Source organism: Oratosquilla oratoria, chromosome 32 (assembly GCF_046742065.1).
Source record: "Oratosquilla oratoria isolate Oo_2021 chromosome 32, ASM4674206v1, whole genome shotgun sequence".
NCBI classification, from domain to species: domain Eukaryota; kingdom Metazoa; phylum Arthropoda; class Malacostraca; order Stomatopoda; family Squillidae; genus Oratosquilla; species Oratosquilla oratoria.
Genome location: NC_134808.1, coordinates 12,441,777 through 12,467,096, shown reverse-complemented (window position 1 = coordinate 12,467,096; position 25,320 = coordinate 12,441,777). Strand labels below are relative to the sequence as shown.

The window sequence follows — 25,320 nt, the reverse complement described above, 5'->3', positions numbered from 1 at the left end:
TTCACCCCATACCATACAACACATAATGGAAGACTGCATTATACACAATCATGCACGCAAACAACACAACATACACTCTATAAAGGATTTGTGGGAAAACCCAGTTTCGGCTGTGGCCTTCCTTGGGGAGACGGGACTGCTCGGACAGACAGTCTAGGGAACGACAACAACAACAACAACTGGAAAAGGAGAGGGTTAGTGGTTTGAGGTAAAAGTGGGACTGTGTCAGAGATGTGTCATGTCATCATAGCTGTTCAGTGTGTACATGGATGGGGTTGTGTGGGAGGTAAAGGTGAGGGTAATAGGCTAGGGATTGGAGATTTCTAAAGAAAATGGAGAAAAGTGAGAGATGAACTAGTTGTTGTTTGCTGATGACACTGCACTTGTAGCAGGGTCAGAGGAATGATTATGGAGTTAGGGAGTTTTGGGGGGGATATAAGATTGGAGAAGTTTGAAGATAAATGTGGGTAAAGGTAAGGTGATGAGATATACAAGGGGAGAGGATGACAGTAAGTTGAAAGGAAGTCTTAATGGAGAAAGGCTGGAGGAAGTGGATAGCTGTATTTGGGATTGTATGTGGCAGGAAAGGGATAAGTGGAGGTGGAATTAAATTGAAGATTGAGAGAAGCAAGTAAATGTATTTCAGAGATTAAAAAATGTCATAAGAAATAGGCATTTGGAAATGAATATGCAAAGAGAAGACTATATGAAGGGGTAATTGTGCCAATGGCACAGCATGGAGCAGAAACCTGGAATTGAAGAGAAGCAGAGAGGAAAAGTTTAAATGTGTTGAAGATGAAATGTTTGAGGAGTATGGTAGGGGTTACAAAGTTGCATGGAGTGAGAAATGAGAAGGAGAGCTGGGGTGGAAAAGGAGATGGCAGATAGGGCTGATGAAAAAGTATTGGGATAATTTGAACTTTTGGAAAGAATGAGTGAAGAAAGATTAGTAAAAGAGGTATGGAAGGAGGAGGTAGACGGAGTTAACTTGAGGGGATGACCAAGGATGAGATGGATTGATATGGTGAAAGGGGCATTGAGCAAGAGGGAAATGTCTGATAAGCAAAGAAGGGAGAAGGCAGGAGAGGGGCAAGTGCAGAATGGCTGTGTGTAGATGATACTGTGATACAAGGAAGGGAGGGGGGTTAGTAGGGAGTGATTGTGTATGAATGATGTTTTGATGCATTCCTAAGGGATTCTTCCTGTCTTCTCCTTTTTCTGCATCAGGGGATGGAGAGAGGGGTTGACCACTTAAATGAAGTGCCCCTGCTGTGGATGCGCTGTCTTACTGCATTGCTTCTAACCTAGGGCAGTGGGAAGGATTTAGGGATGATCCATCATCCATGAGGAGCTAAAATGAGAGGGAGGAAAGGATGGTGGATGGGAATGGAATGGGTGGAAGTGAGTACTTGCCTTTTGACGTGGCTACTTCCCTTGTAAGGGGAAAAAAGCTCATGGTATATAGATAGATGAATAGATTTATTTGATTTTTTATATGCTCTTTAGATAAATGCACTTAGTGTGGTTTTCTCTCTCCATTAGGTCATGCAAGCATTTGCTCGAGCAGAGAAAAGACTCAAACCTAACTGGAAGGAAATGTTCACTGATGTATATGCTGAAGTACCAGAACATATTCAGTAAGTTGTGTTCAGATGTTTGTAGCTTATTTCATGCCCATGTCTGGGGTCTCCTCTACAGGAAACTCATAGCCCAGAGAAACCTAGCCACAGTCATGTTAGCTCAGGTCACTCAGGGAATAAACTTCGTAGTGTTGTTTGTGGTGGGTAATTATAGGACAGAGCAAAATGTCATATGGGGCATTGTAGTATGAGGTGTTCCTTGCCCTCTGTATTGTGGTTACATCTGGGGCAGTTTAAATCTCTGGCCATGCCTATTACATTGGTCAACAAAGAATTTGTCCCATGGAAAACAATAACTGTATCTTGTATGTTTTTGCATGCAGAATCCATAAATAATATCCAGTTTTTTTCCATCACGCACAGTTTTTGTGTTCCACTGTATGTTACATGTGTTATGTGGGATAAATTTAAATCATGCACTTGGCAACACTGTGTGAGATTGTTATGCACTTTCAGCCAATCTGTTCTTCAAGTGAACCACATTTATTGAGTCAGGGAGATCTGAATGATCTTGTGTGAGATTTAAACTTGTCAAAAAAGCAACTTGAACTTCTTGTTTTCAGGTTAAAGGGCTGGAATCTTCTCCAGAAAGAACCCAAAGTTAGATTTTATCGTAAGCGACATTGTGATTTTGAACAGTTTTTTCTCACTTGAGGATGGTGTGGTGTTTTGCAATGATGTATAGTCTGTTATGGAGTAACTTAACCATAAGTATGACAGGAGTAAGTGGTGCTAATTGACTCTTCAAAAATGAGCCTGAAAGGTGTTTTGCTCCACAGTGGAAATAAATTGCCTTCTGTTCCTCTGGCCCATGCAGCTAACATGAAGGAAACATACAAGAGTATGAAGCTTCTATTGCAAAAAAATAACTATGAAGAACATAAATAGAATATCTTTGGTGACCTAAAGGTTGTGGCATTTTTCCTTGGAATGCTGCTGGGGTACACAAAATTTTGTTGCTTTCTCTGTGAGTGGGACAGTCAGGATAAAAAAAATCACTATGAAAAGAATGTGTGGCCGAATTGATCTCTTGACCCCCAGGAGAGAAGAATGTTGTCAGTCCTCCTCTTGTTGATTCAGAGAAAAAATTTCTGCCTCTGCATATTAAGTTTGGGTTGATAAAATGTTTTGTTAAAGGCATGGATAGAACTGGCAAGAGATTTACATATTTGAAAAATAAAGTTTCCTAGAGTAAATGATGCAAAAATCAAAGAAGGTATTTTTGTTGGACCACAGATTAGAGGGCTGATGAGAGACCAAAATTGAGTGTGAAAAAGCTGCATGGCTGTCATTTAAGAAAATTTGCACAGAGTTTTTGGGGAATCACAAAGCAAATAACTATTCTGAAATTGTAAAAGAGCTGCTGACACCCTACAAGACCATGGGATGCAATACGAGCCTAAAAATCCACTTCCTAGGCTCTAACTTGGACTTTCTCCATGCAAATCTTGGCACCGTGAGTGACGAGCACAGTGAAAGGTTTCACCAGGACATTCTAAACCCGGTATCAAGGGAAGTGGGGCTCTTCAATGTTGACTGATTACTGTTGGACACTAAAAATGGGATCTCCTAGAAGCAAAATATACTAAAAAATCATACATTTCTACAGTTTAAAGGTAAGTTTAATTGAAATATTGGCCTCAATAGTTATAATTGTTTAAAATTTAATGTGTTAATCACAGAAAAAATATGCCTGAAAGAAAAATTCTGAAAACATTTGAAATCAGCAGAATGAATTATATCAAGTTAACCTTTTGCTCATGGGACAGGTATTTTAATCAGTTTTGTTGACCAGTGTTATTAATTGGTACGGTTGTAATACTGGATGTGACCTGAGCATAGGCATGCTAGTGTGGTTCTCTCAGGTATAGGATTTTTTTTTTTTTTTTTTTTTTTTCTGTGGGGCTAATGTCTGGGAGTTGTTGTTGGAATATTGAGTTTATCTTGAAGGGTTTATTTAATGATTTGAGTGTGTGTGTATTTACCTAGTTGTATTTTATTTACCAAGTTGTATTATATGGGAAGAGAGCTATGCTCGTGGTGCCATCTTTGTATCTCTCAGCATCAAGTGTTTTCTTAAAATCTTGAATAGTGTTTGCACACACTGTTTCATTGTCTAATTTGTTCCAAGTATCTATCACTCTGTGTGGGAAGCTGTTCCTTTTCAGATCTCTCCTGTAACTATCCTTTTTTAGTTTCTTTTCGTGTCCTCTTGTTTTACCATTATCCCCTATTAACAAGTCATTCATATCTAAGACTTCCAGTCCTTTCATTATTCTATAGATAGTCAGCAAATCTCCTCTTTCCCTTCTTTGTTCCAAAGTTGGTAATTCTAGTTTGGACAGTCTTTGCTCATATGTCAGTTCGGAAAGAGTTGGTGTTAGTTTTGTTGTTGCTCTTTGTATTCTTTCTAATTTTTTTATATTCTTTTTGGTACTGGGTGTCCATAGTGTTGCTGCGTACTCAAGTTTTGGTCTTATTAGTGTAGTTAGAATTTTTTTTATCATTTCCTCGTCCAAATAAGCAAACACCACTTTAATTGACCTCAAATTGTAGGTTTCTCCGAATATTGTATCAATATGCTTATCCAGTGTCATGTCCTTGCTGATCATCACTCCAAGATCTTTCTCCGAGTGTACCTTTTTCACCTCTTCACCAATTTTGTAATCTTTCGATATTCTGTTTTTACTCTTTCCAAATTCCATTATACTACATTTCTTTATATTGAATTTTACTTCCCACTTTTGAGTTCAATTCCAGATCTTGTCCAAATCTTGTTGCAATGAGTTGCAGTCTTCCTCCGTTTTTACCTTCTTTAGTATCTTTGCTTCATCTGCAAAGAAATTCATATAACACTACACTTTCATCCATGTCATTAATGTATATGGCAAACATGATTGGGGCCAGTACTGATCCCTGCGGGACAGCGCTTATCACTTCTTCCCAGTTTGAGAATTTGTCTCTAAATACTATTCTCATTTTCTTCCCAATCAGGAAGTCTTTCATTCATTCCAATAATTTTCCTCTGATGCCACCTATTGACTCAATCTTCTTTATTATTTTTTTCTTTATTATTGATAATACTTATCAAATGCCTTTTGTAGGTCTAGAAAGGCACAGTCTGCCCACCCATCTCTCTTGTATTATGTCCATTAGTCTTGAATAGAAGCAAATCAAGTTTGTTGTACATGATCTTCCTTGTCTGAATCCAAATTGATTTGGATTCAGTATAGTTTTTTCTTCCAAATGCTTAACCCATCTATTTTTGACAAGTTTTTCACAAATTTTTGCTACTATGCTTGTTAGTGAGACAGGTCTGTAGTTAGATGGGTCTTCTTTGTTTCCTACCTTATATATTGGTACAATGTTTGCCTTCTTCCAGTTCTGTGGCACTTTTCCTTCTTTAAGTGAGAATTTAATTATATTGTATATTTTGTCTGTTAATTCTTCCATGCATTCTTTCAATATCCAATTTGCAATTCCATCCAGACCATGTGATTTTTTAACATCAAGGGTTTTAATTTGGTCGCTGATTTCCTTTTGTGTTATGATTATTTCTTTCATTGAGGGAGATAACTCTCTCTCTATTTCCTCACAGTTAGGTGAATTTTCTATTGTGAATACTGATTTGAAATGGTTGTTCATAATTTCAGCCATTGCACAGTTTTTCTAATTCTTGTTTGTTCTTCAGTTTCCATTTACATACCTGTAAAATAGTTTGGGTTTTTCCTTGCATTTATCTATTATCTATTTTTCATAGTTTCTCTTTTCATCTCTGCATATTTTTACATACTCATTTCTAAGGTTGATGTACTTTTGCCATTTGCTTGTTTTCTTGTCTCTTTTCCATTTCTTCCAAGCTTTGTCTCTATCATCGTTAGCTTCACTACAACTTTTATTGTTTTCATGAAAGTGGCAGTTGCCGACAAGGCTGACGAGTTAAACACCACATGAGGATGGAGCCTTTATTTGTATGACATTTCGCTTATTACAGCTTTTTCAAGTACAAGTTGAGATATATATGCTTGAGATTAAATAAGGGGAAAGGAGGGAACGGGGAGAGAAAAGAAGGGGAGGAAGGAAGAGGAGGAGAAGGGGGGGTGATTGAACACTGGGAAAGGTTGAGAATGCTGGCCCAAACGTCTGTGGGTGAAATGTTCACAAAGGGTGGTTTAAATATTTAAAATTTTTGCTTGCCATGGGTATTAGGGGAATTATGTGGGGCGAGATGTTAAACATGCCCCTGTTTTGTTCAATAGTGTTCGTTCCTTGAATGATCGCTGCTTCTAAACACTTCCTGGTACTTTTGTTGTACCAGCTTTTTATGTATGTTATTTCCATTTTTGTTGTGGTACATATTTATATACTCCCTCATTATAAATTTCTTTTAGTATGGGACAAGAGCTATGCTCATAGTGATCTTTGTATCTTTCAGCATCAAGTTTGTTCTTAAATTCTTGTATAGTTTTTGCACTCACTGTTTCCTCATACTATTCTTTTTCAGATCTCTTCTGTAACTATCCTTTTTAAGTTCCTTTTCATGTCCATTTATTTTTCTTTTATCCCACTTTAATAAATCAACTCTATCGAGGACTTCCATACCTTTCATAATTCTGTAGATGGTCAGTAGATTTTCTCTTTCTCTTCTTTGTTCCAGGGTGTTCGAGTTTGGACAATCTTTGTTTGAATGTCAATTTGGAGAGTGTTGGTGCCATCTTTGTCATTGCTTTTTGAATTCTTTCTAATTCCTTTATATTCTTTTTAGTACTGGGTGAACATAGTGTCGCAGCATACTCCAATCTTGGTCTTATCAATGTAACTAATATTTTCTTTACCATTTCTTCATTCAAGTAGTCAAAGGCCACTTTCATTGATCTTAATAAATGGAAGGTTTCTCCAACTGTTTTGTTGATGTTTGTCTGGTGCCATGTCATTGCTGATAATTACTTCGAAGTCCCTTTCTGAGTTAACTTTTTGAGCTTCCTTTGTACCAATTTTATATTGTCCCTATATTCTATTTTTACTTTTTTTTCCAAATTCCATTATACTACATTTCTTGATGTTGAAGTTCACACTTTTGACTCCATTCCCAGACTTTATCCAGTTTTTAGTGATTTACAATCTTCCTCTGTGCTTACTCTCTTTAGTAGTTTTGCATCATCGGCAAAGTTCATATAACATTTCACACCTTCATCCATGTCGTTTATATATATGGCAAACATTATTGGAGCCAATACAGAACCTTGTGGTAGGCCACTTGTCATTTTTTTCCCAATTTGAGTTCTTGTCTAAGTATCGCCCTCATTTTTCTCCCATTCAAGAAATCTTCCATCCATAACAATAACTTGCCTTGTACTCCACCTATTATTTCAATTTTACTTAGCTTTTTGTGTGGTACTTTATCAAATGCTTTTTGTAAATCTAAGAAGGGACAATCTGCCCATCTATCCCATTCTTGTATTATTTCTAATAGCCTTGAGTAAAAAAAAAAAAAAAAATCAAGTTTGTGGCGCATGATCTTCCATGTCTAAATCCGAATTGTTTTGGATTTAGTATATCATTCTCTTCCATATGTTTAATCCATTTACTTTTAATAACTTTTTCACATATTTTGCTATTGTGCTTGTAAAGGAGACCAGTCTATATTTAGTTGGATTTTCCTTGTCCCCTCCTTTGTATATTGGTACAATATTTGCATTTTTCCAATGTTGTGGTACTTTTCCTTCTTTGATTGAGAAATAAATTATCTTCTGTATTTGGTCCGTTAGTTCGTCTATACCTTCTTTCAATATCCAATTTGCAATTCCATTTGGCCCGTGTGATTTTCTGATGTCAAGGTTTTTTATTTGGTCCCTTATTTCCTTTTGTGTCATAGTTATTTCTTTCATTGAGGGGGGCTCTTTCTGTCCTTCCTCCCAATTTTGTCATGGTGTGAATGTTTTGTGTGATATAAATGGTAGGTTGTAAATATTTGAGTTGTATGCTGGTAGTGTATTTTTTGGTGCATTCTGTTGGAGGTGTTTATGAAATGTAGTATGATGGGTGTGTAGTGTTTAGGGTTCTGGCATAGAATTGTGTTCCTGTAATTTTCCTGTGGTGTCCTGTGGGGAGGATTTTGGTTTTTGTATGCAAGTGTCCAATTGGGGTGGTTTGGCACATCTTATAATTACTCTTGGTACTTCATTCTGTAAAGTTTGTAAATTGTTTGTGTTCATCTTGCTGATTGTTGGAAACTATGATGTGGAGGTATAGTTAAGGATGGTTCTTATGAATTGTTTGTAGATGGTTATTAGATTTTTTCTGGTGCCCAAAGTCAGTACTTGCTGTGGATTTAAGTGGGTTTGTTTTCTTGTTGATTTTTACTGTCAGGTCTTTGATATGAGAGCTGAAAGTCACACGAGTATCCAGTGGGCGGTTTGGAATTTTAGTGTTAAGGGGGTACGCGACACCTGGGGGGGTGAATTTGGTCAAGATATGGCATTTTTCAAAACTGTGTTCAAAATGTTTGTATACCACATAGAAATAAATCCCAACAAATAATTTTCCAGCCGCGCGCAATTTAAAGGTCCTAGGTGAGGTTTAAAGGGACAGATTTAAAGGCGCAACCCACACTAGAGGGAGGCGTGCCACTTAGGACCTTCAGGCGCAGCGAATAACGTTGAAATTTGATTGAATTTACACTCGCCCAGTGTATCAACGGCCAATATGATTGTGGAGGGGAAGGGAGGAAGGTGGAGGGAGAATATTTTGCCAACTTTGTGCGAAACTAAGCGTTAGTTCCCGGCTAGCTCTGAAAAGGGAAGTACGCATGTCTCATGAGCTCTCATTGCAATCTATTACTTTAGCTAGTACATATTACTCTTTAGTACAGTCATCATGGGTAGCAAAAAGAACAAAAGAACATCACAATGACAAAAATCAGCAGTTAAAGATGGCAAGCAGTCAAAGACGACTAAAGATCTCACCACCTCTCACTCCTCCACCGCCCTCACCTGCACCTCTGTGACGGTGACAGAGGTAAAGGACAACATTAGACTAAACAATTCAAAGAGGAAGATTAAATCCAAAGAAGAAAGCAAGAGGAAAAAGATCAAGGCTATACAGGAAGAAGAAAGAAGAAGGGACATCATATGATGCTGGAGGGGGTGCCCTACCAACATAGATTGGCGAGGGGAATCTGATGAGGAAAGAGAAGGCGCCCACTACTGGAAAATAAACCTCTTACCAATGATTTAGATACCCTGAAGACCCCCAGCAGAGAGGTTTCATATGAAGAAACCGCCAAAGGTGCAAAAAAGCAAATTATATGATGTTGTCGTCTGTGCATCGTCACTACTGTGACATACTTATACTTTAGTTTTTCAGTATTTAAAGTACTTATAATTAAAAATGAGTGAAGAAAGACTAGTAAAAGAGGTGTGGAAGGCAGATGTGGAGGGAGTGAACATGAGGGGACGTCCTAGGATGAGGTGGATGGATGGGGTGAAGGGGGCTTTGGGGAAGAGGGGAATGTCTGTTGAGGAAGGGAGAGGACGGAAGACAGAGGTGAGTGGAGAATGGTTGTATATGGATGATGTTGTGACTGCATGAGGAGGAATGGGCGGGGGGTGGGGGGTGGGGTAGTATGTGTGAGTAAATTTTGACGCAGCCCGAAGGGATTTCTCCCCGTCCTCGCCTTATATGCAAAGGGGGACGGAGAGGGGGGGGTCGCCGATTAAATGAAGCGGCCTTGCTGTGGATGTGCTGTGTCTTGCGACACTGCTTCTGACCCAGGGCGGTGGGCAGGGTGCAGGGATGACCCGTCATCCAGGAGGTGCTCAGATGAGAGGAAGGGTGGGAGGGGTGTGGAGGGTATTTAGGGATGAAATGGGTGGGAGTGTTTTTATGCCTTTCCCTCTTTGGCTACCTCCCTTGTAAGGGGGAAAAAGCCTTGGTATATGTATGTATAATTAAAATATGTTGATAATTTTTACTGTACTTACTTATTATATAATAAGAATTAAGCCATGAAAAAATCAGTCAAATTGGTGAAACTATAAGCAAGTTACAGATATATTCATATTTCAAGTTGCCATATCTCCGTTCGATATTTTTCTACTTTTTTTTAATCATAAAAAATCTAATATACATTAGATTTAGATGAAACTTACAGGGAATATTACTTTTAGTAACTGCTAGGGCCGATCGTTCGAATATTTTGAATAGGATGAAAGAGTTCGGAGTAATAATGGAAACGAGCAAAAAAATTGTATTTTTCACGATTTTTGCCAGACATTAAAATTGAAATGCCTGTATGCAAAAGTATAAAGGAAATTGTTCAATTACTTAATGACCGGCCCTAGGTGTGCCTACTGACTAATCATAGCCAAAATATAAAACAAATTGGTCCACGTATTATGGTGCTGTGCACTTTTAAATGTCGCTACTGGTATACGTACATGTGTACATGTGTACATACATCATTCTGCTTCACCTAAAATGTAGGAAATATGGATACCTATTTACCTGAGAAGTTTCAGCTCTTTACTCTAAATATTTTAGAAAATTACCTCCAGGTGTCGCGTACCACCTTAATTTCTAATGGAAATATTTTGCCATTTTATTTTTATTTTATTTTTATCTATTTATTAATTTTTTTGTGGTTGTCTGGTGTGAGCATTATTATTTGTTTATAGAGTGAAGCTTGTACATACATATACCAAAGGCTTTTTCCCCTTACATGGTGGGTAGCCAAACAGAAAAAAGGCATAGAAATCACTCCCAACCATTTAATTTCCCATATATTCCACTCCCCTCCACCCTCCTCCATCCCTCCTATCTTGGCACCTCCTGGATGACGGGTCATCCCTGCATCCTGTCCACTGCCCTGGGTCAGAAGCAGTGTCGCAAGACACAGCACATCCACAGCAAGGCCGCTTCATATATTCAGCAACCCCCCCTCTCCGTCCCCTCATGCAGGAAAGGAGAAGACAGGGAGAAATCCCTTTGGGTTGCATCAAATTTTTTCTCACACATACTTCCTACTTAACCCCCCATCCCCCATCCCCCACCCACTCCCCCTCCCCCACCCACTCCCCCTCCCCCACCCACTCCCCCTCCCCCACCCACTCCCCCTCCCACTCCCCCTCATGCATCACAGTCTCATCTATACACAACCCCTCTCCATTCACCCCTATCTTCTGTCCTTTCCCATCCTTCCTCTACAGACATTCCTCTCTTTTGTAAAGCCCCTTTCACCCCATCCATCCATCTCATCCTAGGACACCCCCTCATATTCACTCCTTCCACCTCCGCCTTCCACACTTCTTTTAATAATTGTTCTTCACTCATTCTTTCCATGTGTCCAAACCATCCTAATATTCTTTCATCAACCCTATCTCCCAGCTCCTTTTCCATCCCTGTTCTCCTCCTCACCTCATTTCTCACTCTATCTAGCCTAGTAACCCCTATCATACTTCTCAGACATTTCATCTCAAACACATTCAAACTCCTCTCTTCCTCTCTCATGTTCCATGTTTCTGCCCTGTACATTGGTGTTGGCACAATCACTCCTTCATATAACCTCCTCTTAGCATCCATTCCCAGATGTCTATTTCTCATTACACTTTTTAATCCACTAAGACATTTACTCGCTTCTCTCAATCTACATTCTACCTCCACCGCCACTCCTCCCTTTCCTGTCACATTCACACCCAAGTATCTGAAACTATCCACTTCCTCCAGTTTCTCACCCTTAATGCTGGTGGTGATTAGAAATAGAACAAATAGAACAACTTTTGATAACTTCCAACAGATCTTGATCCAGCTTAGGCCACCATACCCATTTTCTTGCTTCAGCTTTCATCGCATTTACTCCATTATGACCTAAATGCAAATGATCCAACACTACTTTCCTTAATTCTGACGGAATTACCACTCTATTTCTGAACAACACAATTTCATCATGAAGGCCAAGATCATTTTTGATCTTGGAGTACTCTGAAACATTAGGTTTATTTTGCCAACCAAATTTAAGGTTATTTACAACATGTTTAAGAAATGGGTCCTTTCTGGTATACAGTTTGACTTTGTCCAAAACAATATCACTATATGCCATTACCTTGATTAAATTGACATATTCAACAGGTACACTAGATTCATTGTCCGAATCTACTATGGGTAATCTACTTAAAGCATCCGCAACCTGATTTTCTCTGCCTGCTCTTAACACCAGATCAAAGTTAAACAGTGATAACAATAGAGCCCAACGCTGCAATCTGGCATTGGCATGAATTGGAATTTGTTTCTGTTTACCAAATAAACCTAACAATGGTTTGTGATCAGTTTTTACAACAAATTCTCTTCCTAGTAAGAAATATTTCAACTTAACTACTCCATAAACCACCGCAAGAGCCTCTCGATCCAGCTGAGAGTAATTCTTTTCAGCAAAAGATAACTTCTTACTAGCAAAATACACAGTCTGTTCTTCCTTATTCACAACTTGTTTTAAAACACATCCAACTCCAACTGGGAATGCATCAACCTCTAAGATAAGGGGAGAACAGCCATCAAAATTTGACAAAACTCTTGAGTTACACAATTCTTTCTTAATAGTCAAAAAATAATTTTCTTCTACCTTAGTCCACTTAAAGGTTGCATTTTTCTGTAGATCATACAAAGGAGCAAGAATTGTAGCAAATTGTGGAACAAACCTACAATAATAAGTTACTAAGCCAACAAATGACTTTACTTCTGCCACTGAGGTAGGAGCTGGGGCTTGGGCAATTGCTCTTATTTTACATTCAGAAGGTTTTATACCCTTCCCACGCACATCATATCCTAGATATTCAATTGAATCAGCTTTAAGTACAGATTTACTTTTATTAACCTTGACATTGTTCTCTTGAAGTATGCTTAGTACTTTTAAAAGTCTTTCATCATGTTCCCGTTCAGTGGAACCAGTTACAAGAATGTCATCCAAAAATACTGCTACCCCTGGAATTTTACTCATTAACTGAACCATGAAGCGCTGAAAAATAGCAGGAGAGGAAGCAAGCCCAAAAGGTAATCTGTTTATTTAAATAGATCTTTTGGAGTGTTAATCACTAAGTACCTCTGAGCCTCTTCATCTACTGCCATTTGCAGGTAAGCATTTTTTAAGTCCAGCTTGGAAAAGAGTTGTCCCTTTCCAACTACAGACAAAAGTTCATCCACCTTTGGTAATGGATACTGATCTACTAGCAAAAATTTATTGAGGTATTTAAAGTCTGCACATATGCGTACAGATTTCTGGTCTTGTTTTAAAACTGGTACTATCGGGGCTGCCCATTCACTGAATTCTACAGGGGAAATGATACCCTCCTTAACTAGGTTGTCCAACTCGTCTTCCACTAACTTCCGAAAATGATACTGTACGAGTTTTGTAACACTTAGGTACAGCTTCAGGTTTAGATGTATTGATGTCTTAACACTAGTTATGGGTTTTGTTGAATCAACTGTGTACTCATAAGGTACTAGCATTTGCAATATTATTTACTCTAGACACTCTAGAGGCATCAGGAATACCTGTAAGAGAAATTCCTACTTTTTGCTGTAAATCTTTACCACATAAATTTGTATTACCAGAAGCTATAACACAAAAGGTATGTTCCAAGACATAATTATTTTATGATACTGTAACATCCACTTTTACTAAAACATCAATGGCTGTGTGACCATAAGCACGCAACACTTTATTAACAGGTGACATGGATAGTTTTAATGAATGTACCCAATTTTCTGATAATGTGGAAAAACAAGCACCTGTATCAATCTCAAATGGTATTAAATTGTCATTAATCTTGAAGTTGACTAACTCAGATTTAACAGAAAAGACATCTGATTTAACACCAAACAAATTGTTATCTGCGCTGTCTGAATCTGAAGAATCTTCTAGTCTTTTTGCAGCTGCATTTCCTTTTCCCTTACTTTTCTTTTCAAACTTTGAATCTTTAAATCTACAGACTGCTTTCAAATGTCCCTTTTTACCATACATGTTGCCATTTCTATCTTGAAACCTGCATTTTTCACTTGCATGGGGAAAATCACAGTGTTTGCATGTGAGCTTAGGCTTACTATTACCTGATTGATAATAACTAGAGGTCTTAGGGTCATGTCTACTTCCTTTTTTCTTTTGTAAATTTTGACTCTCAGAAATCTGTACACTATTTTCACCCACAAATGCCTGTTCCATATTTAATATTCTATCAAAAGTTTCCTGGGAAGTCAAAGTTTGTAATTTGAAATTTTCTGCCACTAGATTGGGAAAATAAATTTCATTGTCCACCGCTATAAATAATTGATCTCGTACACGGTTGTTAAACTGATCAGCGAAATTACAGTCTTTGGCCAGAGCCTTTAATTCTGCATATAGATTATTCAAACTTTCACCTGGCCGTTTTTTCCTTTGTTGAAATGCCACAAGACTTCTATGGTAGGATGGAGTAACTATATAGTACTGCTATAATGCTTTCACTAACTCACTAAATGATTTTGTATGAGGGAGATCAGGAGCACAGATCCTTTCCAACTCTGCATACACAACACTTCCGACAGACACTAATAATAAGTTTTCCTTCTTCACCAAATCTTCTTCACTGTTGCCAGTTATTCCTATATATTGGAAGTGAGCTTCCAAAAGAATCAGCCATAGGTCTAGTGAAGTCCTATCTGGCTCAAATCTGTCAATCTGTCTATCCTTAGACATCTTTTTGTGCAAACACTAAGAATTACTGCCGATGCAAAAGCCGGTGCCTAATCTGAGGCTAATAAAGGCATTGTAGACATACAGTTGCGTAATCTCAATGTCCACTTTACCATAGCACTCATAATCTAATCCCGTCCTCGTCGCCACTTGTTATGGCGGGATAATTCCCAAACAAGGCAGTTTGTTTCTTAGCTTTTATTCCTGATCATGTTTACAGGTGCCCGGGGTGTCTCAAAATCATAAGTACAGGTATATCTATGCCAGGCATCAGTGGGCAGTAACAAAATATAAACAGTCAAGTATTATGAAAGAGAATCAGAACAAATATAACTTAGGATCAAACTCTAAGTAGTAAACGAGGGATTTATACACTTATACAAAAACAATGATAGAGGTAAATGTATATACTAGAAACATACTGAAACACAAACATGAATCCCTACAGTGAGAAAGCTATAGGAAAAGGTAAGGATGTTTTTTGGGCTTTTATACATACATATACCAAGGCTTTTTCCCCCTTACAAGGGAGGTAGCCAAAAAGGAAAAGGCATAAAATCATTCCCACCCATTCCATCCCTGAATACACTCCTAACCCATCCACCCTCCCTCTCATCTTAGCACCTCCTGGATGACGGGTCATCCCTGCACCTTGTCCACTGCCCTGGGTAAGAAGCAGTGTCGTAAGACACAGCACATCCACAGCAAGGCCGCTTCATTAAATCGGCGACCCCCCCTCTCCATCCCCCCATGCATAAAGGAGAAGACGGGGAGAAATCCCTTCAGGCTGCATCAAAAATTGCTCACACATACTACCTCACCCCCCATCCCCCCACCCATTCCACCTCACGCATCACAACATCATCCATATACAACCATTCACCATTCACCCGTCTTCTGTCCTCTCCCGTCCTTCCTCAACAGACATTCCCCTCTTCCCCAAAGCCCCCTTCACCCCATCCATCCACCCCATCCTAGGACGTCCCTTCATGTTCACTCCCTCCTCATCTGCCTTCCATACCTCTTTTACTAGTCTTTCTTCACTCATTCTTTCCATGTGTCCAAACCATCCTAATACTCTTTCATCAACCCTATCTCCCAACCCTCTTTCCACCCCTGGTCTCCTCCTCACTTTTATGGATCTGGAAAAAGCTTATAATAGGGTAGACAGGAAGGCGCTGTTGGAGATTTTGCATATATACAGGATAGGAGGAAAGCTTCTAGGAGCTGTCAAGAGTTTTTACGAGAGTAGTAGAACATGTGTCAGGATTAGAAATGGAGAGAGTGAGTGGTTCAAGGTAAAGGTGGGACTTCATCAGGGATGTGGTGTATTGCCCTGGCTGTTCAACTTATACATAGATGGGGTGGTGCATGAGGTAAATGCAAGGGTAGTGGGTCAGGTATTGGAGATGGTTAAAGAAAATGGAGAAAAATGGGAGGTGAGCCAGCTGTTGTTTGCGGATGACACCACTTGTAGCAGGATCAGAGGAGGGATTGAGGAAGTTGGTGACAGAGTTTGGGAAAGTGTGTGAAAGAAGAAAGTTGATCAATGTGAGTAAAAGTAAGGTGATGAGATGTACAAGGGGTGAAAGTGGCAGCAGCACTGTATGGGGCAGAAACATGAAACATAAGAGAGGAAGAGAGAACGAGTTTGAATGTGTTTGAGATGAGGTGTCTGAGAAGTATGATGGGGCTACTAGGCTGGATAGAGTGAGAAATGAGGTGAGGAGGAGAACAGGGGTGGTAAGGGAGTAGGGAGATAGGGTGGGTGAAAGAGTACTGGGATGGTTTGGACACATGGAAAGAATGAGTGAAGAAAGACTAATAAAAGAGGTATGGAAGGCAGATGTGGAGGGAGTGAACACGAGGGGGCAACCTAGGATGAGATGGATGGATGGGGTGGAAGGGGCTTTGGGGAAGAGGGGAAGGTCTGTTGAGGAAGACAGGAGAGGACAGAAGATAGGGGTGAATGGAGATTGGTTGTATGTGGATGATGTTGTGATGCATGAGGTGGAATGGGTGGGGGGATGGGGGGTGAGGTAGTATGTGTGAGAAAAAAATTGACGCAGCCCGAAGGGATTTCTCCCCGTCTTCTTTTCTGCATGAGGGGATGGAGAGGGGGCGTCACCAATTTAATGAAGCAGCCTTCCTGTGGATGTGCTGTGTCTTGTGACACTGCCTCTGACCCAGGGCAGTGGACAAAATGTAGAGATGACCCATCATCCAGGAGGTGCCAAGATAATAGGGAGAGGAGTGGAGTGGAGTTTATGAGGGATGGAATGGGTGGGAATGGTTTTTATGACTTTGTTTTTTGGCTACTTTCCTTTGTAAGGGGGAAAAAGCCTTTGGTATATATATATATACATACATACATACATACATATATATATATACTAGCCAATTACCCATGTGTTGCTTCAAGTTCGTGAATAATTCCAAACCTAACCATACCATACCTAACTTTTATCCTTACCAAAATATTTTTTTAAATGAAATATAGCTTTAAACACTCCCCCTCCCAGATGTGTGCCCCCCTACTGGAAGGTTGGGAAACCCTAGTTTGAAAATACATGCATACACAAACACAAATATCATGTGCACATTCTTTTGTGTGTGTGTGGATTGACAATAAATGCCTACAGCTAAAAGGTGAAGAAATGTATCAATCTTCAGAATATAAATGGTTATAGGGGTTTATTTGGAAGAACCTAGGAAGAGTTTGTAAATAATAAATTTCCACCACACTAAAATTAAATGAAAATAAGCAGTATTTCAACATTTGGTAAAATTATACAATCATTTTACATGGTTAAGTGTGTGAAAGAAGAAAGTTGAAGATCAATGTGAGTAAAAGTAAGGTGATGAGATGTACAAGGGGTGAAAGTGGCAGCAGCACTGTATGGGGCAGAAACATGGAACATAAGAGAGGAAGAGAGAACGAGTTTGAATGTGTTTGAGATGAGGTGTCTGAGAAGTATGATGGGGCTACTAGGCTGGATAGAGTGAGAAATGAGGCGAGTAGGAGAACAGGGGTGGTAAGGGAGTAGGGAGATAGGGTGGGTGAAAGAGTACTGGGATGGTTTGGACACATGGAAAGAATGAGTGAAGAAAGACTAATAAAAGAGGTATGGAAGGCAGATGTGGAGGGAGTGAACATGAGGGGTCGACTAGGATGAGATGGATGGATGGGGTGAAAGGGGCTTTGGGGAAGAGGGGAAGGTCTGTTGAGGAAGGACAGGAGAGGACTGAAGATAGGGGTGAATGGAGATTGGTTGTATGTGGATGATGTTGTGATGCGTGAGGTGGAATGGGTGGGGGGATGGGGGGTGAGGTAGTATGTGTGAGAAAAAATTTGCCGCAGCCCGAAGGGATTTCTCCCCGTCATCTTTTCTGCATGAGGAGATGGAGAGGGGGGGGGGGGGGTCGCCGATTTAATGAAGCAGCCTTCCTGTGAATGTGCTGTGTCTTGTGACACTGCCTCTGACCCAGGGCAGTGGACAAAATGTAGAGATGACCCATCATCCAGGAGGTGCCAAGATAATAGGGAGGGGAGAAGAGTGGAGTTTATGAGGGATGGAATGGGTGGGAATGGTTTTTATGACTTTGTTTTTTGGCTACTTTCCTTTGTAAGCCTTTGGTATATATATATATATATATATATATATATACATACATACATATATATACTAGCCAATTACCCATGTGTTGCTTCAAGTTCATGAATAATTCCAAACCTAACCATACCATACCTAACTTTAACCCTAACCAATTTTTTTTTTTTTTTTTTAAATGAAATATAGCTTTAAACACTCTCCCTCCTAGATGTGTACCCCCCTACTGGAAGGTTGGGAAACCCTAGTTTGAAAATACATGCATACACAAACACAAATATCATGTGCACATTAGGGATACAACTTTTTTGCAACTCCATAGTCCTGTATCTTATTCTGATGAGCTTTCCCCAGGAAACATCAATTTTTTTTTTTTTTTTTTTTTTTTTTTTTTTTTTTTTTTTTTTTTTTTTTTTTTTTTTTTTTTTTTTTTTATAAAAAAAAAAGGTCACCCATGACTAACTTTGAAATGTTCATATTTTGTTGCATTTGGGCGGATTCCCAAAAATTTAGAACCCTGTTTGAATAATGTACTAAAAAATCCAAAATGCACATCCAAAATGTTTAATTCATAACTGTTACAAGAACTATATTTTGGATTCTAGAACAATTTAAAGAAACAAAGTCATATAAAGCAAAAATAGTCAATAGTCGAATTGCAGCAAGTCATTAGAAAGAATGAAACGCAGTGACAGGTTGGCTTTGTTCTTGCATGTGGCATGTAGTTCTTGCATGACCTTAATTGCTCGCTCACAACATTGATTGCTTCTACTGATGTTTAGTTTTGATGGCTCTTGTTTCCAATGATTTGTCGAGCATTTCAAAGCAGTCTTATAGGGTTGTAATGCTTGTGATAGCTTTGCATAATCTTCAGACCTATACATTTGGTCACTAAACCAGTGGTCCGCCCAGTCATATGAGATAAACTGGCAGACCATCTGCAATCTTTTTCTCACATCATGAGAAAATATGCAAGAAGGGCTAAGATTGCTCGGGAATTCCATCTGGCATTGCAGATGTTCGGAATTTTCTGAAACTTGATGAAAGGCAAATCTCCGTTTTCATGAAAGAGCCTGAAGGCACGGGTTAAGTGAAACAGAAACTTCATGTAATCTCTCCAGCCAGCTTGATCTTCAATGACATGAGTTCCATTCTGGAAGGACTCTTGGAGTTCTTTATAATTTGTCATGAGTTCTTTGACAAAACAATAATCTATGTTGGGTAACTGGCTTACGCCTGCAAGCTCCTCATCCATAATACGCAGGATTCTGTCCAAGACATGGTGTTGGCAGCTCACAAATTGTGGCTTATCATACCCTTTGCTCAAAAACATTCTCTGCACTCTAACCACTACTCCACACTTTCGTCCTGTATTCACGCTCGTCGTATCAGCAATAATCATTGAGATTGCGCCCCACAAGTGAAATTCTTCCAAGACGCTTTTCAGTCCTTCTGTAATGGTCTCAGCCTTGCCATCACACAGCTTCAGAGCAGCAAGTTTGATTTCATTTGTTTCATTCTTGATGACAACTGCTTGATATTTCCATCAATATGTTTACCATCGAAATGCAGGCTCCATTTCTGATTGCGTAGCGTGATCAAATGTTTCTTCATTTCACCAGCTTTCTTGAAGAGTGCCTTGTAAACTCCTTGCTGACTAGGGGCTGGGATATCAATGCCCTCCTCTGACAACTGTATGCAAATTTTTTATGCTTTTTTGGTAGAAATGTTTGTTCCAGTTACAAGTCTCATAGCTATTGCTGATTTGTTGTGCATTCTTGTGGTGTAAGCGCCATCACTATCACTATCATTCTGGTCAACTATTTCATCTTCACCATTATTGTACTCTTCAGTCTCTTCTCCTTCAGAGTCACTGTCATTATCCAGGGATGTTGGATTAGATAAAAAGTGGGAGGCTTCAGTTTCAGAACATCTTCTCTTAGAAGGATAGACTGTGTGCTTGCTTGCAGCTTTGCCTGTCGAATAGCCTACTTTGGCCTTGCTTTGGAGTTGGATGAAGTACAACTTTTTGTCATCAGCATTGAGCCATTCACTGTGGACTTTGGTGATATCGAACAGTTCTTCTAATGGCTCAAATTTTCCTTTCTTTGCACATTTGTCATACAAATGAATCACTTGTTCAAGCTTGGACTGTATTGCTTGCTCGGAAATGTTTGGAAAATTCAGTTTATCTCTTCAAAGTAGTGTCATCTCGTTTGATAATTCTGCTACTCTCTTCTTTCTGCCTTTAATTGATTTCCCAAGAAACTGGTACCGACCAACAATCTGCTCCTTGAGTGGCATTCGGCTTCTGCTGGCCAGTGAAGTTTCTTCAACAGGCACATGACCTCTATGTGAATGGGACTGGAACTGCACCAAATTTCTCCTCCATTTTTCCTTGTTCTTTTGAACAACTTAGAAGCTTTTTTTGAATGACATACTGCTCACAGTCGTAAAGCCTCTACTCTGAAAATCAAAACAAAAATAAGAGACAATGAACATATAGAAGTTTCTAATTTGTGTTTTCATGCTGATGCTATGTAAATCACGTTTCTAAAATTGAATATAAAAATTGAAAAGTGTGAATTGGATAATTTTCACTGTTAATGTTATAGTTTGTTTGAGGGCCAATTCCAACCTTTCTGTGTTTTTGTCTTATTCTCTGATAAATTAACACTCTTTGATATCGTAATAAAGCATGAAATACCCGACGAACACAAACAAAATATGAGATATTTCAGGATCAGCTGTGTCAGCTGATTAGACCTTGAAGAATACTCGTTCTTGACGGTAGTTTTATTAACCACAAGAACGAGTATTCTTTATGAACAAAAACATCTCATCAATAAGGTAATATCGAAAAAACCGTCAGCATGCTATGTTCTAAGCGTCGGTGTTGTTAGATCTGTCACATGGATGCACCTGTACTCGAGTACAACCTTACAGGCCTGCACCAATATTTTTACTGTTATAACTCATTTTCAAGGATAAGTTTACCCTTCCTTTGTGTTCTATATTTTTCTCTGATATATTAGCACTGTCTAATATCATAAAAAAAAAAACACTAAACATGTATAGTAATACATAAAAGATGTGATATTTTGACAGCAGGGATGATACTTTCAGTAGAATTAAGATTTTATTGTTTACATTAGTAGCATCAAAGAAAAAGGGATTATTTAAATATGAAAGAAAATGTATCTAATGTACAGGACTACAGGTAAACTGAATTAAATTATATAGAAAATATATTATGTGACAATTTGTGTATTTGGGCCAATTTCTACTCATAGGAGTATAAAAAGGGGGTTCATGGGTGAACTTTTTTAAAGATAGCTTAAAAGTGAGTTTATTTCAGCTACTTATGCATAAAAGCTCATCTAAATATGATACAGGAAATTGTTTTTGAGAAAAAAAAAAATAAAAAAGTATCCTTAGTGCACATTCTTTTGCGTGTGTGTGTGGATTGACAATAAATGCCTACAGCTAAAAGGTGAAGAAATGTATCAATCTTCAGAATATATATGGTTATGGGGGTTTATTTGGAAAAACCTGGGAAGAGTTTGTAAATAATAAATTTTCACTGCACTAAAATTAAATTAAAATAAGCAATATTTCAACATTTGGTAAAATTAAACAATCATTTTACATTTGCATTATTTTTTTCTTACAAAAGCTATGATGGTTTGTAGCAACATTAATTTCACAAATATAAATAATCTTTATGAACACATACAGTGGTTTGTTTAATTATATTGATTCTTATGTTACAAAAATAATAATTTAAGGGGGGACTACAGTAGTGGCGTGTTCCCTCACCATAAACCACCTAACGTTTACCCTTAACCCTAACCAATATGCAGTATATATATATATATATATATATATATATATATATATATATATATATATATATATATATTTTTTTTTTATTATTAAATATAGCTTTAAATACTCCCCCTCCTAGGTGTGTGCCCCCCCCCTCCTGAAGTTGGGAAACCCTAGTTTGAAAATACATGCATACACAAACATATCATGTATTTACCTAGTTGTACCTAGTTGTATTTTACGGGAAGGGGATTTATGCTCGTCGAATCCTGTCTTCATATCTCATTTTATCTAAACTATTTTTAGATTTATGTATTGTTTTTGCACACACCACTTTCTCATCTAACTTGTTCCAACTGTCTATTACTCTGCAAGGAAACCTGTTTTTTTTTTTTTTGTACACATTCTTTTGTGTGTGTGTGTGTGTGTGGATTGACAATAAATGTCTACAGCTGAAAGGTGAAGAAATGTATCTTGTTTATCTTCAGAATATATATAGTTATAGGGGTTTATCTGCAAAAATGTAGGTGTTTGTGAATGAACTATTTCCGACCGCACAAAAATTAAATGAAAATAACCAATATTTCAACATTTGGTAAAATTATACAATCATTTTCCATAAACATGCTTCCTTCTTACAAAAGCTATCATGGTTTGTGGCAGCATTACTTTTACAAATGTAAATATTTATAGATACATACAATGGTTTGTTTAATCATATTAATTCTTAAATCATAAAAGATACTACGCGACTTCAAGGGATACTACAGAAACCTCCTAACTTTAACCCTTAACCCTATTATTATTATTATATATATATATATATATATATATATATATATATTTTTTTTTTTTTTTTTTTTTTTTTTTTTATAATGAAATATAGTTATCCAAGTACCTGGAGTGATTGGGTATCAGAATATTTATGGTTGTGGGAGTCTATCTCTAACACCCCAGGAGGAGTACGTGTACAAACAATTTTTTTTTTTTTCCCCCCCCTCCGAAATGAGATATAGTTATCCAAGTACCTGGAGTGATAGGGTATCAGAATATATATGGTTATGGAGTCTATCTCTAAAACCCTAGGAGGAGTTCGTGTACAAACAAATAATCAGACAGACATAGGCTACTACTTTATTATAATAGATATATGTATGTATGTGTCTAGGGACCTTGTCAAAAGTTTTGTATATCTGACTTATCTTAACTGTTCTTTCTGGTGAAGCTTTTTAAATTGAATTATTCCAGTACTTGTGTGATCTCTTTGAGCAGTGTGCTGGTGGAGTGCCCTTCTTGGAATCCTTAAAATTTGTATTCCATATTTTGTTCTTTGTTCATTCAAAAGTATCAGAATAAGGACTTAAGCCTTTGTAAACTTCTGAACAATTTTAATGATGTTTAATTCTTTTCATTCTTTTCCATCAGGAGCCAAATGCAGTATATGGTGGAACATGTGAAGGAATATGAGGAACACTATCCAGTCAAGAACTATGCCAAGGAAAGGTGAACAAATATTGAGCTCAAGCCTGAGAGAGGTACAACTCAGGCTGTGTAGATAAGTCATCCTTACATTGGAACATATTAACTCCATACAGTGGTGAAGGAAAATGAAGAATTTGGACATACTCAGGACAATTGCAAGCACAGGATTTGGAGAGCAGGAAACACAATGTATGAATAAGTCATAAAAACTTCATTTAACTACGCTTCCACGGGATGATATCCAGCATTTAAGAAGATAGACAACCCACAAATGATATAAAATAAAACTTAATATTGTCTGGCTGCTAAAAAATACCAATAGAACATCTAAGCTTGGAAACGAAAATTCTTCTCGCATAAGAATAAGCACACTAATTCTATAAATGAACCCAAGAACCCATCCAGCACACACATCACAGCACACATACACAGCCTACCAAATGCAACATTAAAACAACTCCAACAGCATTTTACTCATCTATAACAACTTACCACAAGTACTCCACAATGCATCCTTACAAAACTGGATACACTCACAAATGACAAATTGGAAATATCCCAATAGACTGCCTAATACTATACTTCACATAACCCCAGAAATGAACCCAACAGAGAAACCACTCCCAAGACAAATAAGAATTGCATTGGCATGCATATATTCAGATCAACCTACACTGAAACCATGCTAACATAGAATTGGCCTGACAGTAGACACCAGTTGCCATAGGTGCAGCTATCATACTAAACTCTCCTACACACTTATTTCAGACAGATCCACAAAATCTCGTCACTGGGTGACTTGTAGGCAGAATTCCTGAATGTGGCCAAATCCTGGGAGTTGCAGGTCCCTTGCAAAAGAGCCAGGGTAATAGATTCAGTGATTGCTTGAACAAATTTATACATTCTAGAATGTGTACATAGTGATATTTTTGTAAATTTCTTATTAGATTGAAAATTGCAATATTGTGATTTTATAAAACTGACATGAGTTAGCTGTTGATTATTACTTTTCTGTATCATCCAACTTTTATGTGGCAGGTCCAGATTACTTCTGGATAATTATATGATGACTAAACTGAGCTATAACCCAGGTAAAATGGATTTATTACATATTGAGATTAGCTGCCATTTTTATTGCCAAAAGCTGCAGTACTTGTATCAGTTTGGGTAGATGTTTTTTGTATTAAGTTAAAACTAGGCTTTTTATGTGATGAATTAGAGTAAATCATAGGATACCAGTCTCCACCTGCTAGTACAAATAGTCATTTAGAATAAAAGGTGGAGTCTCTGGGTGTTTACTGAGAAATCTGTAGGGTCTTCAGGTCTTCATTGTGTTGCAGCTGTGACATAAACATATGTAATGTTTTTGACATTTATGAATTATAGAAAATAGGTGTTCTGAATAAGTAAGAAGGGGCGTGGGACTGAGACCAGTTTAACTTGTATTCGGGAAGTATTTTGTATGTATACCAATATAAAAAGAAAGGTCTTAGGTGTGTGTGTGTGTTTGTCTATATATATATATTTTATGTACCAAGGGCTTCTTCCTCCATTACAAGGAAGGTAGCCCTTGTAAGTGTGTGTGTGTGTGTGTGTGTATATGTATATATATATATATATATATATATATATATATATATATGCGTGTGTATTTGCCTAATTGTACTTACCAAATTGTAGTATACAAGAAAGTTATACTCAGGATACACTGTCATTTATTTTCCAGTTTTATGTTTTGAAATTGTTTATGGATTTAACTCTATTAGTTTCAAGGATATTTTTAGAGTTGATGTATCTGTAAAGAAAGCTGTATTTCTTGACATCTTGTCGACCTCTTTTTTATAATGTAGTTATTTGTTTCCCTGTCTGGTATATTAACTGCATGTTATTGTGAGGTTAAAATCTGCTCAGTAGCATGCAGCTGATGCTTTAGGGTCTATATTGGGTGCCCCTATGGACCAGAACCACACTTAATTTTGTCTGTGATAGAGAAAATCTCAGAGAGAAATTATGCTACTTTATTATACTGTGGCTGACC

The 25,320-nt window shown here is 37.9% G+C and overlaps 1 protein-coding gene across 1 annotated transcript in view; it reads left to right on the top strand.

The window, feature by feature from the left end:
• Positions 1 to 24,986, top strand: part of LOC143041777 (2-oxoisovalerate dehydrogenase subunit alpha, mitochondrial-like) — a 138,563-nt gene extending 113,577 nt beyond the window's left edge. The window contains exons 8-9 of the mRNA XM_076213827.1: positions 1,543 to 1,637; positions 23,226 to 24,986. Of these exons, the coding sequence (XP_076069942.1) occupies positions 1,543 to 1,637; positions 23,226 to 23,307 (177 nt within the window). The 3' untranslated portion in view covers positions 23,308 to 24,986. The remainder of the gene's footprint in view (positions 1 to 1,542; positions 1,638 to 23,225) is intronic.
• Positions 24,987 to 25,320: the final 334 nt, after the last annotated feature.